Source organism: Ixodes scapularis, unplaced genomic scaffold (genome assembly GCF_016920785.2).
Source record: "Ixodes scapularis isolate PalLabHiFi unplaced genomic scaffold, ASM1692078v2 PGA_scaffold1__304_contigs__length_218370807, whole genome shotgun sequence".
Classification (NCBI taxonomy): Eukaryota; Metazoa; Arthropoda; class Arachnida; order Ixodida; family Ixodidae; genus Ixodes; species Ixodes scapularis.
This window is the reverse complement of record NW_024609846.1, coordinates 143,666,283-143,679,556: the sequence shown is the minus strand read 5'-3', so window position 1 is coordinate 143,679,556 and position 13,274 is coordinate 143,666,283. Positions and strand designations below refer to the sequence as shown.

The following is a 13,274-nucleotide window of genomic DNA, read 5'->3' as shown; positions in this document are numbered from 1 at the left end:
GAGATTTATTAGGTTGTGAAGACACCAAAATTGTAAGCTTTAAAAAATAATAAATTTGCAGTTTATTTTTAGTTTAAAGACACTCATCTTCCATTAAGCTGTCGGTGCTTTTCAAATAAAAAATCGGAGGGCACACAACACAGGGACACAAAACAAGTACAACAGACGAGCGCTCGTCTCTTGCATTAGTGTATCTCGTGTTCCTGTTTTTGTCCGTTCTCCTTTTGATTATGAACCAGTTCCAACTGTCCCAGTTTTCGACACTTCTAGCCTGATTTTCCCTCATGCCCTTTTCAGTTGCCAAAAGGAACTGGTGGCGTGCACGCCATCTGCCAGCACCTGCCGTATGCGACTGATGAGAACATATTCGTTGGCACGACGCACAACCTCATCCTTGAAGGCTCCTTTAAGAGAAAATTTCGCCCTGTGATACAGGTGAGAGCCATCACAAGTATCCGTTGGAGATCGTGCTGATATTAATGGGAAGATATGAGGCAATGTTTAACGTGAGAAGAAATATAATGAAGGTTTACCTGTATGTCTTCATTAGCGTCTCTTCTGTATAGCCCCCGTTGTCTTGAAAATTGCAGTTGTAAATACCAGAACATTGAAGGCTCGAATTTGGGAAATGTTCTACCTTTCACAAAATGCTCGTACCGAACGAATCATAATTGAAACAAAATATGCCCCGAATAATTTTAAATGAACTAAAATATAACTTTCTAAAGTAAGCTTCCAGTGAAAACAATTGCGTGTGATGATAATTTTTTTTATACAAGACAGGTGAGCGATGTATTGTGGCCATCAAGTATTTGATTTAGTGCTTTCAAAGGAGATCAAAGTTATTCTATATTTGTACATACAGAAACAAAAAAACAAAAAAATTTTGCCGCGGAACCCCTTTTCCCTCTCCCCCCCCCCCCCCCCCGCCTCCCCTTTTTTCCAGCACCACCAAATATCTACTGAGAAGTGCGAATGAAATAAGCAAATAAGATCATTCGTTGGACTTGCATGCCATAGATAATAAAACCTCCAGCTTATAAGGATATATAGCTTTCCGTCAAATAATTCGCCTTTGTTTCTCCCGTCATTGTTCGTCCTCGTCAAGGCCCACATCTTTTTTAAAGGTTTGGTGTTTTTCATTAAGAGATAATTGAGTACGGTGAAAACATTAAAATGACTACGCATTATATTTCTTCTATCCTTCATCGTGTTTTCTTTCTCTTCCTCTCTGTGGAACGTAAATAACTGTGAAGGTTATAGGGTTGCAGCGATCGGCATTGTTGTCTATAGTGGTGCACCGACCTCACGAAGCGAGGCAGGAACCAAAGGCTTCGACGACTACAAGCTATTTGGGGATGCATTGAACAGAAAACACAAACATGTTTAGTGAATATCTCGAGTGAAATATAAAGCGTGCCCCACAAACTATTTCAGGATTGATTTTACAAACAATTTCAGGATTTTTTTACCACAAAAATAACGAGGCACCACCGAACGCTCATTCTCTGCCCAAATGCTGCACTAGCGCTCCACACCGGGTGTAAAGGTTTAAGAATTAGACGTTATTTTATGCAATAGTTCTAAGTGCCTTTCTGGAGCTTTCAATTGAAAAAAGGAGACCATTCTCGGTAACTGGCGCCAGTGGGCTCCAGCTATCCGAGGACACCGTAAGACCCCATTTTTCTATTGAAATTTTCCAAAAATCACTTAAGACTTATGAATAAAGTAATGGATAGTTTTAAAACTTCGGCATCTTGTTTGAACCACTTGCGCTGCGTATTAGGGCAGAAAAAGAGCGTTCGGAAATGCGTCGTTTATTTTAACGATGCAAAAAAACACCCTGTAAAGTTTTCTTTGGAACACCCTGTATTTAAAAGTTGTTATAATAACTAACAGAATGAAATCCACCCCATTACCCCATTGTTGTATTCTCACTTCTTCTTTCATTGCCACTTCTTTGCCACATCTATAATTCTCGGCCACTAGATGCCACTTCGTCTTTCTCTCTTTCTCGAGCTGGGTCCTTGCGCCCTGAATAAACATCATTGGCCTGATGACGGTTGTTCAGTCACGACGTCCCTGCCGTTGTCCCTCGCTGGGACACGACATCCTTTTGGCGACGAGGATGCTTGACGGTCCCTGCTAGCCTCCAAGTTCGTCGGGGGACTGCGCGTCCTCGCCTACCTTGGTCCGCCGATCTGCGATCCTGCCGCAGCTCAATTCTGGACTCAGCGCAGTTAGGCCTTACCGCAGCGTTCGGACATAGGCCTCGCTCCGAGAACGTTGACGCAGCCTCCTGATAGATCGGACCAGGACGCCAGATTGCCGCAAGCTGATCCGCTCTTATCCGAAGATGGCTTTTTCAAACATCGCGCCACCAAAGCCATTTCTGGATGTGCCTGGACGACCTCCGGTACCTTGGGACGAATGGTACAAGCGGTTCCAGCGCTACATGGATGCAGCTGGTGCTGCTGAGTTTTCTGCCGTTCGCCGTCAATCCATCCTCATCCACAACTTGGGTGATGAAGGTCAACGTATCTATGATGCCGTAATAGTGAGTCGTCTTCCACCACCCACTACCGCTACGCTTCCGCCAGCAACGGGGCCAGCTGTAAACGCGGCTGGAGAAGCTACGACGTCAAGTCAGTCTGTCATTGTGGAAAGTCCCTCTCATGATTGCTACGTAAAAACGGTCGCAGCCTTAGCCAACCATTTCTCTGCAACCACGAGCGCCATTGTAGAGCGATATCGGTTTCGCCGCCGCTATCAACAAGCCAACGAGTCGCTCGAAGAGTATATCGCGGCTTTACGTCAATTAGCGACCACATGCGATTTTGGAACCCGCGTTGACGAAGACCTTCGCGAGCAGCTCATAGCGGGAATATCCTCGACTTCTCTTCGCGAACGACTGCTCTACGACAAAGCCTTAACGTTCGAGCGCGCCGTCGACGTCGCTCTTCACCTAGAGAAGGCCGCACAAGAAGCAAGCGCGATGCGATCACAGCCATATGCCGACGAACCTTCAATAGCATGCGAGGTCAATGCAGAACGTCGTAGACCCTCCCATCGACAGCAGCGAGGTAACCAAAAGCGTTCTTCCTCACGCCAGCTGTCATGGCGTCCGCCTACGTCGGAACGACTGACTACCTCCCATGCACCACAACACGACAGGCCTCTGTCTCGTCGAGCCTCAAATCGGAGTCTCTCCCGGACGTCCACTCATGACCTATCAGTGTCAGTACCACGTAATAACCGGGAGTCGGTCCAGTACAAGAGGCTCACAACCGGACCTCGGGCACCTAGATCGCACCAGGAGACCTTGCCAGAATGCCGAAACTGTGGTTTGCACAAATGTCTAATCGCCGCGGCCTGCCCTGCGAAAAATGCCACGGGCTATGGGTGCGGTAAGCGTGGACATTACGCGCGAGTCTGCAGGAGCTCCAACCGTCGACAGAACTCCGTTCATATCCAAGAGATATTTTCCGACGACGACGAAGACGATTATGGAGTTGTAATGAACGTTACTCCATGTGGTCGTCGATCGGCCATTTACATAGACGTCATCGTCTTCCATCATGCTGTCAACTTTCTCGTGGACACCGGATCGTCCGTTTCCATCGTTTCGGACGCGGTTTTCAAGAGCCTCAAAGAGAAAAGGACCATCGAGCTTTTCTCACCACCAACGGCTCTCCTGAACTATTCACATGAGAAAATAACAGTCCTGGGAGCATTTTACGCAGATGTCTCCTACCAGGAAAAAACGGCGTTTATATTATTTTATGTTACAAACATTGGCACGTCTCTCTTGGGTCTTGATGCTATACAAGCCCTAGACCTTCGCATCCTAGGGACAGCGTTGCGCTGTCTTCACACTCAGGTCAAAGGCCTAGATTCCTCATCGGGGCAAGATTCATTGACCAACGAAGTACCGGATGGTGCTGGTGTAGCGCACAGCCCTCCAGAAAAATTCCAGCAACGGCCGTCGTCGTGGGAGGATCGTCTACGTGCTGCTGTAGGGGAACCAAGTTCCGCATCACGGCTGTCTCCGAAGAGTGGTCCTCCTCATATCGGAGATCGACAAGTTGCTGCTGGAATAGCGACACCTGAAACACCTACAGTGGGACGCCTTCCGAAATCACTGAGTGCTGACTACAAGCATCTTTTTGTTTCCGAGCTTGGTCACGCCAAAGGCTATGTACACAAGGTAAAAGTCCGTCTCTCTGTTACACCAGTACAATGCAAATTGCGACGTCTTCCGTTTACGGTTCGCAAGCAAGTTTCAGACGAGCTTAAGCGCCTTGAAGCAAATGACGTGATTGAACGTATTGACGCGTCTGAATGGGCGTCGCCAATCGTCGTAGTCCAGAAGAAGGATGGAAAAATTAGGATGTGTGTAGATCTCAGGGAGCCAAACAAGGCAGTCGTTATTGACAGCTTCCCTCTACCACACACAGAGGAACTGCTTAATTCCCTGGTTGGTGCAACCCACTTCTCAAAGCTAGATCTGGCTTCTGCATACCATCAGGTAGAACTACACCCAGATAGCAGAGACCTGACAGCCTTTGTAACACATGAAGGGCTGTTCCGATTTAAGAGAGTATGTTTTGGCCTGGCCTCTGCTCCTGCCACATTCCAACAAATGATGTCTAGAATTTTACATGGCTGTGAAGGTGTGCTATTCTACATAGACGACATCATTGTCTTTGGCAGATCCAGCGAGGAGCATCTTGCTAACCTCCGAGCCGTTCTTCAGCGCATCTCCAGTGCGGGGCTACGCTTGAATGACAAGTGCGTCTTTGATGTCAGAGAACTCTCTTTCTTGGGTCACCAAGTTAGCAGCCAGGGAATTGCTCCTCTCAAACAAAAAGTGGACACCATCAACCAGACACCAGTGCCAACGGACATTAGCCAGCTCAGGTCATTCCTGGGACTGGTGGAATACTATTCCAGATTTATTCCCAGACTTGCGACCGAAGTGGAACCACTTCGCCGGTTCCTGCGCAAAGACGTTCCATTCATTTGGGACCCAGAGGCCAACGAAAGTTTTAAACGGTTGAAATTTCTCTTGTCGTCCAGTCAAGTGCTTCGGATGTTCGACCCCGCCCTGCCGATAATCGTCGCAACAGATGCGTCCGCATATGGGCTTGGGGCTGTCCTCCAGCAACGAGCGGGGAAACAAGTCCATACTATTGCTTTTGCCTCTCGTACGCTCACTCCAACAGAACGAAAGTATTCTGTTGGAGAAAAAGAAGCCCTGGCATGTCTCTGGGCATGTGAGCGATGGCATAACTACCTATGGGGTCGCCACTTTACATTACGTACCGACCACCAGGCACTGATTGCCCTTCTGTCAACACGCGGTACAGGACATCGTCCGTTGCGCATCACGCGATGGTCCTCACGTCTGCTGATGTACCACTTCACGGTTGAGTATCAGCGAGGATCTGACAACCGTGTGGCGGATGCTCTGTCACGCTTGCCAGTAGCTGACACGGAAGGTGGGACATCATTTGAAGAGGAGATCGTGTCGTTCGTCACTCCTTGCGTGACAAAAGAACAGCTGCAGCAAGCCACGACAGATGACGTCATCCTAAGTCAAGTGATGGATTATGTAGTTTCATCCTGGCCGTCGCAGAAGTTTTTGTCCAACGACATTGTTCCTTTTTTTCATGTTCGTGACGAACTCTCAGTCGTAGATGACATGCTGATGAGAGGAGAAAATGTTGTAATTCCTACGACACTGAGAAATACACTGATTGAGATTGCTCACGAAGGCCATCCAGGAATCGTCAGGACCAAGAGTCGGCTCCGAGACCTCTACTGGTGGCCTGCCATGGATCGTCAAACCGAAAGTGTGATCAGAAGCTGCCCGGTGTGCCAAGCGACAGACAAGCCTGTCAAAGCTTCACCAACACCCTTGCAGCCAGTTCCACTTCCGGAGCGGCCATGGGCCAAAGTCGCCATCGACATTGTCGGTCCATTTGAACGAGCAGAGCCAGCATGCCGGTATGCCATCACTCTTGTTGATTATTTTTCTAAATGGCCAGAAGTTCAGTTTTGCCACGACGTGACAACCTCTCGAGTGATGACATTTCTGTCATCAGTCTTCGCTCGGGAAGGTTATCCAGGTTGTCTCGTGTCAGACAACGGGCCACAGTTCACGTCCTTACAGTTTAACGACTTCCTAAAAGACCGAGGCATAAACCACGTCTACTCGTCGGTGTACTATCCGCAAGCCAATGGGCTCGTCGAAAGGTTCAATCGAGTACTGAAGAGCTTCATTCAGCTCGCTACCGCTGAAAAGCGTCGGTTACAAGAAGCAGTCACCGACTACCTAGGGGTGTACCGGTGTACCCCACATGCCACAACAGGCCTGTCGCCAGCGCTCCTTCTCCACGGAAGGAAACCGAAGACGCGTCTCCATATCCTGGGTCTGTCACCTCGGGAATTTCTTCGTAACCCAGTAAAGGAGAGGAAACGTCTACGAGAACGAGTGTGCCATCGGCAACAGTCAAGCAAGAAATACACTGACCAGCGACGAGGAGCCAAACGACCGACATTTGTTGTTGGTCAATTCGTTCGCTACCGGCTTCCAAAGAAAACGCGCTACGATAAATCCAAGTTCAGCGAGCCGTTGAAAATAGTGGAACGAGTTGGACGTTGGACATTCCGCCTAGAGGACGGAAGAGTCTGGAACGCATCCAAGTTGACCGCTGCCCTTCCACCCGAGAAACAGTCGACGCCCTTAAACACGTTTCAGCATCGGCCATCAGGAGGCCTGACAGTTCACTGGGTTCCTGAATCGCCACCTGTCGCGTATGACAGTCAGGTTCCTGCCCAGTGTACGCCATCAGGCGTTGTTGCACGGGATCCACCGGTTCAGCCTAACGGTGATCAGGACACTTCCGATCGAAGATCCACCGGTAACAGGACTGTGCAGGGGAACATAGGTGCAACGGCTGCAGCTAACACCGCCGCAACAGCGCCAGCAAACGAGACTGTTAGACGCTCTAGACGTGAGCGGCGGAAACCTGTGAGGTTTGGAGATGCTGTGTGAATGTTAGGCATATTAATGTTTTGTATCACTGTGTGCGATTATGTATTGCTATTGGTCACTCGCGTATCCAATAGATTCTTAGAACCGGGCCCGGAATTTATTTTTGATAGTATGATTTACAAATGCCTAATGTTTATAACGTTTCGTATCTTTTGTGTGTGTCAGTTTTTGTACAAAGCTTGTAATTACTCCGTGTATATTATTATGTACAAACCGTGCTGATTCCTATTGTGGTTATTGTACATTTATTTATTCTTGTCTATCGTACTTTGTATATTGCATTGAGTCCTATGTAATTTGTGTTGCATTTGTTTTGTGTCTTCTTCTTTCCTCTTTCTCTTTCTCTTCTTTTCTTAACGGGGGGGAAAATGTTGTATTCTCACTTCTTCTTTCATTGCCACTTCTTTGCCACATCTATAATTCTCGGCCACTAGATGCCACTTCGTCTTTCTCTCTTTCTCGAGCTGGGTCCTTGCGCCCTGAATAAACATCATTGGCCTGATGACGGTTGTTCAGTCACGACGTCCCTGCCGTTGTCCCTCGCTGGGACACGACACCCATTAAAAATATATTGTTGATTTTCAGCATAGTAATGAACTAACACGTAAACCGAGCAGACTCGGTAGAAATGTTTTGTGCTATTTTGCTGTTCTGCGGTACGTTGTTGCACCAAAAATAATTCACTCTCGAGTTTTATACATAGGGCACTCGGATGTTAGTGCAGATTACAGAATATTCGTGACCCCAAAGTAACGGGGAAGTTATCTTGCAGAGCCATTGCCGAGATGCCATGTTCGTGGCGGTTTCCCCCACCGAGAACGTCTTCTACACAGTCGGCAGGGACCGGGCCGTATGCAAGTGGAACATCACCAACCTCGTTTGGATGACGCCCTTAGACGTAAGCAGTTTTTTTTTTCTTCTACCTAAGTTAAATTAAGCTACACTGCTAAAGGCTCTAGCGAATATCCACGGCTTTAAAAATCTTATTGTCTTGTCCACGGAAATGAACACCAGCTAAGCCTGCGTGTTAAGGATTAAAGCCAACTTAAACAAGAGCAATACCGTATTTGCTCGAGACAGGAAGGCCCTGTTCACGAACAAATATTGTGCGTCTACTTTCCCTCATTCGTGCTTCAAGGGAAAGTTCAGTCTAAGGATCTTTCTATTTTAACATGCAGGGCTCATTACGTCAGAAAACCGTTAGTGCATGAAAGTTAGTACATAATTAATTTTTGTAACATCCGTTTCTAAATATATGTATAACAGATGCTTAGAACCCTCGTGACACTAATTCTTATGTGATTCGCATGGTCTGAGAATTCAGTACGTTAGTTTATTTTTGATTTAAACAAATTAACGACGTAAAACGGTTGAAGGCGGCTAATGCTTTATAAAAAACGACAGATTTAGAGTAACGAGGGAGCAACGCGTGAATTTTTAGCTGAAATAACCGGCTTTCTTTGGATGCTAGTAGCAAGTAAAGATTAACAAAATTTAGTTACTTTTTTCAGTAACCTGTATATGTTTCCAATGCATTACGTCTACTACGAAAGAAAAGTATTATCTGTTTCGCATAAATATTGAGTTAATAGTTTTGTGTTTGTGGGGGTTGGTGAATATATCGTGTTATATGTTTCTCAGTGAAGCAGTTCACAAATGTTTTCTGGGAGTTAAGTGTCCCTTAAAGCCACAAAACATTATCAGGCGATATCCTACAGTCTGCTCCAGGTACGTCTGTTGATGGCAAACGACTATTTCCTAATTACAAGCTGAAGGTACGGGACAAGCAACGGAACGTCAAACATAGGGACATACAAGTATGAGTAATAGCGCTTCTATCTTCATAAGATGACAATTCGAAGAATGTGTGTAGGCGTTGTTGAGCCTTCCTGGCGCATTAGGAGGCAATTAAAAGACATCAACTGGGCGCATTTTCACCGCGTAATGTTACTGTTGCCTTCCCGACGTCTCCGATGCTCTTAATAATTTTTAACAAGGAGTATTACACGATGGTGCCGCGCGCGCAGCTGGCCAAGTAGGCAGCGCGCGCGTGGCCTAACGGTTATCGCGCGTGCCTCCCACGCGAAAAGCCAGGGTTCGATTCCTTGGAGCCGCGTGTATTTTGTTCATTCCTGCAATTTAGGAGCAAGAAGAAGTTAAACAAACTGAAGGAACGACTCCAGTCACCCCCTATCCTCGGACACTTCGATCCATCAGCGGAAACGGAAGTTCACACAGACGCCAGCAACGCCGGGCTAGGTGCGGTGCTCGTCCAAAGACAAGACGGAGCAGAGAGGGTCATCGCTTACGGAAGCCGGGCACTGTCCAAGGCAGAGAAAAATTACTCGACAACCGACAAGGAATGTCTCGCTGACGTCTGGGAGTTAACCAAGTTCCGCCCATACCTGTACGGGATCCCGTTCCGCGTTGTCACGGACCACCACGCTCTCTGTTGGCTCGCCAACCTCAAGGACCCGTCAGGACGCCTCGCTCGCTGGAGCCTTCGACTGCAAGAATTCGACGTGACCATTGTGCACAAGTCTGACCGCAAGCAGAATGACGCCGATTGTTTGTCTAGGACCCCAGTCGAATCTCCTCCCGACCGCACAGACGACGATGACGAAGCCCGTTTTCTCGGAGCAATTACAGATACCGACACGGGAGCACTTCAAAGAGACGACCCCGAACTTCGCGCCGTGATCGATCACCTCGAAGGTCAAGGAAGCTCAGTTCCGCGAGTCTTGGCCCGAGACTTGCCAAGCTTCGTTCTGCGGCGAGGCGTTCTCTTCAAGAACTTAGGAACGAGCAACCCTGCCTGGCTGCTGGTTGTTCCGGCCAGCGTGCGAGAAGAAATCTTTCAAGCATGCCATGACGACCCGACGGCTGGACACCTTGGCTACAACACTAAATTGCAAGAATAAATAAAATACACGCCGCTCCAAGGAATCGAACTCTGGCTTTTCGCGTGGGAGGCAGGCGCGGAGGGGGACCGTTAAGCCACGCGCGCGCTGCCTACTTGGCCAGCTGCGCGCGCGGCAGTAGTCCTTTGCAAAACAGTGACGCAAGATATGAAATAAATGACAAAATCTACCGTATGTGTTTCATTATTAGTTGCAGTATTCGAGAACAAATGTGTGACATGACAGATTTTACTATTACGTGGGATATTTCGGTGAATTCTTATATTACTAACACTATGTTTAAGAAGAAACAAATTGAGTTTTTTTTTCATTTTTAAACAATTTCTACAAAGTAATTGGTTTGCACCAAGAAATATCAGTCACAACAGATTGTGAAAACATACTTCTGAGGCCATATTTCTAACCTCGTACATTGAGCAATTATTTTGGGTAGCTTAATTTAGCAGACTGCGGACCATTCAAATAATTGCCTTATGGGTGCTCCCACCTTTCTTTATTGGATCGTAGAAAGCGTTCCGAACGTGTGCGGTAACGCTCTCCTGCGGAATCTCGGCACCGCGGATGCTTGCACTGCCCATGGACTCGGCGTTTTTCGTACGTTAGATTAGCGCCGCAGAGGTGCATACGACAGAATATCTTACCGCCTAAAAATACTCCGTCTAGTTTTGAAATATTCGCGCTGTATTCGCTCATACCGGTTCAACCGCATTCGCAAGCGCTTGCGAACGCCGTTGGTTAAAGGAGTCCGGCTGCTTGAAGAGCGTACAAAATACGCGGTGTTCGCGAAATGATTGCGAGACAAGACGACAGAATCCTTTGCGGACACGCCTCACGTATGTTCGAACCATGCTTGCTTTATGCATACGTATGAACATGTCTGCAGACAGTTTGTTTCTGTATGGCCTATCGGACCGCTGTGCAAGGAAGGCCTCGGGCAGTGTCTGCGGTCAGCCGTTCGTGCAATGTATTCGCGGTGGGAACGCGGCTTTAAGGTTCAGTTTGAACGCCGCACCCGTTGGAAGGAAAGAACGAGTTGATCCGATTTGCTCTTGCGATTCGAAAACCAGAGTGGAATGCCGCACGTACAATTCGCTCGCTCCTTTTGCATTTGCGTGCAGTCCGAGTGCCTGTCCGCATCGACGCACCCCCGCGGTGGGACGCTGGCCGTGGGCTGCACCAACGGCCGCATGTTCCTCCTGGCCGCGGACTCCGGCGCAGTGGTGTCCTCCGTGACGGTCGCCAGCAGTGCTCTCAACGCACTTGCCTACTCTCCAGGTGAGCTCGGAAGTTCTTCGCCTGGAGTACAGTGGTGGTCGCATTTGCTATAATGCATGAGTCGTGCGAGGCAGTTTCCAGTGAGTCAATGCCGCCTAAAAGACAAAACTTGCGTCTCCCCTCCTTACCCTCTAACGTCATCACTTGTAGCATCTCACAACGAGTGGAACGCTAGCACTCTGCGAGGCCCAGACTACCCAAGGCAGGCGCGTCTGCTACTTGGCGGCGTCTCTCGTCCAGCTTCCACGTCTTAACTGCCTGGAGAGGGTCTGGGATCCACTAACGATGGCATCATGCTAGAGCCTTGCCTTCTATGTGGTATTGGGCGAGAGCTTAACTGATGTCATTCACAGCAACTTATGCAGTCACGTGGGGAAACACGGAACGCTTCGTTCAAGGTGTGTCCTGCCCGTTTCATCAATCGGTGCTCTGAATCGCATACATTGATAGTACATAACATAACAAAATAGGTGTAGAATAATGTTAAGGTCAGTTAGCGAACCGTTTCGTGTTGGCCCACCTGTCTAGAATTTAGTTCCCGCGAATACTACCAACCCAGTGCTCGCAGGACAAAGCCGCACGCTCCTGCGTCATAGTCGAGTGTGACTACCACTGTACGCGGATCCAGACAGTAATCCCCGTTTGTGCCTTAAGTCCCGCGCGAGCATGGGGAGAACAAGTTGGCCTGCTTCTTGCACAGGGGTTGCGGTGACGTCTGAACACCCAGCTTTGATTGGCTCTCAATGTAAAGACGGAGGTAGACCTGAATGCTAGGGGCTCGTGGCAGCTAGCACCCAATCTCCTTCAATCAAAGGCAATCAGAGCTCATCGTTCTGATGTCACCGCAAACCCTGCGCAAGAAGCAGACCAACTTGCGCTCCGTATTCAGTTCCGAGAAGCGTATGTGCCGTTGTGTTACGTCGTTTATTGGTCACAGCCTGACGCCGTTTCGTGAAAATGTGATTAGTATAGCGCAGGGGTGGCCAGGCCTACCAGGCCTAAGAGCCGCAAACGGAATTACGAAACTTCTAAGAGCCACGGGGGGGGGGGGGGGGGGCAAGTTTAAATTTTGTTCAGAGTTTACTGTACGTATAAGTGCACAAGGCTGTACGACAGTACGTATGGAGGTACAAGGCTACCAAACCTTGAGCCGTACTTCATTCTGCCTAAAATTCCTTCTTTTTTTCCTGGGGAAATGCGGGCAGGGGGGGGGGGGGGGGGGGAGGGGGGTCTCCTTACGAGGGATCCGCGAGCCGCATTTAGACCAGCAAAGAGCCGCAAGCGGCTCGCGAGCCGCGGTTTGGCCACCCCTGGTATAGCGGTTTATGCTTTGCAGTAATCTTCTTTACTTTAGCAGAAGTGCCCGTCCAATCCAAACTCCTGTCTGCGGTGTAAGACTTTTGGAATGCGTGAAAGGTTAGACCATACAAAAAAAAATTATATCGTCGAATATGCGAAGTTTATGGACTACCTAGGTTGAATAAAGCTACCAATGGTTTGGAGATGGGTTTGAATGGTTGAAGATTGGGGCAGATAATTTATGATGCATTGCGGTACAGTTGGCTTATTTTGGTCATTAACGATTTGATGCAGGAAATGAATGAAGCCCTGGGTAACTGACACCTCATTACTTCTGATCTTGCAACACGGGTTCCTGAGGTATCAAGATTATTGCTTCACAAAATGTTTACGGAACACCTCAGTACCACTTTATTTTAACGATGGCTGCCAAACATGTTGGTTCGAGGCACAGGCGGTCAACTTCTATGAGGAGGAAATCCAAAACCTGATGCTGCACTATGGTACATGCTTAAAAAAAAAAAAAAAAAAAAAAAAAGATAAATCGAAAGATAAGTTAGGGTATTTCGATTTAACTGAAAATAAAGCATCTCACAGACAATGTTGCATATCTTTACTATTTTAAATCTGGATATACTTTCTGGACGAGAATATCCCAGGAAACAACTCTCCTTCTCTGTTTTGATAAAGGGCGGTTTCACGGACCACCTTTTCGCTTC

The 13,274-nt window shown here is 48.0% G+C and overlaps 1 protein-coding gene across 1 annotated transcript in view; it reads left to right on the top strand.

Moving 5' to 3' along the window:
• The window catches only part of LOC8040937 (echinoderm microtubule-associated protein-like CG42247), a 76,398-nt gene that overhangs the window by 52,401 nt on the left and 10,723 nt on the right, over positions 1 to 13,274 (top strand). The window contains exons 11-13 of the mRNA XM_042290357.1: positions 298 to 435; positions 7,833 to 7,958; positions 11,100 to 11,256. Of these exons, the coding sequence (XP_042146291.1) occupies positions 298 to 435; positions 7,833 to 7,958; positions 11,100 to 11,256 (421 nt within the window). The remainder of the gene's footprint in view (positions 1 to 297; positions 436 to 7,832; positions 7,959 to 11,099; positions 11,257 to 13,274) is intronic.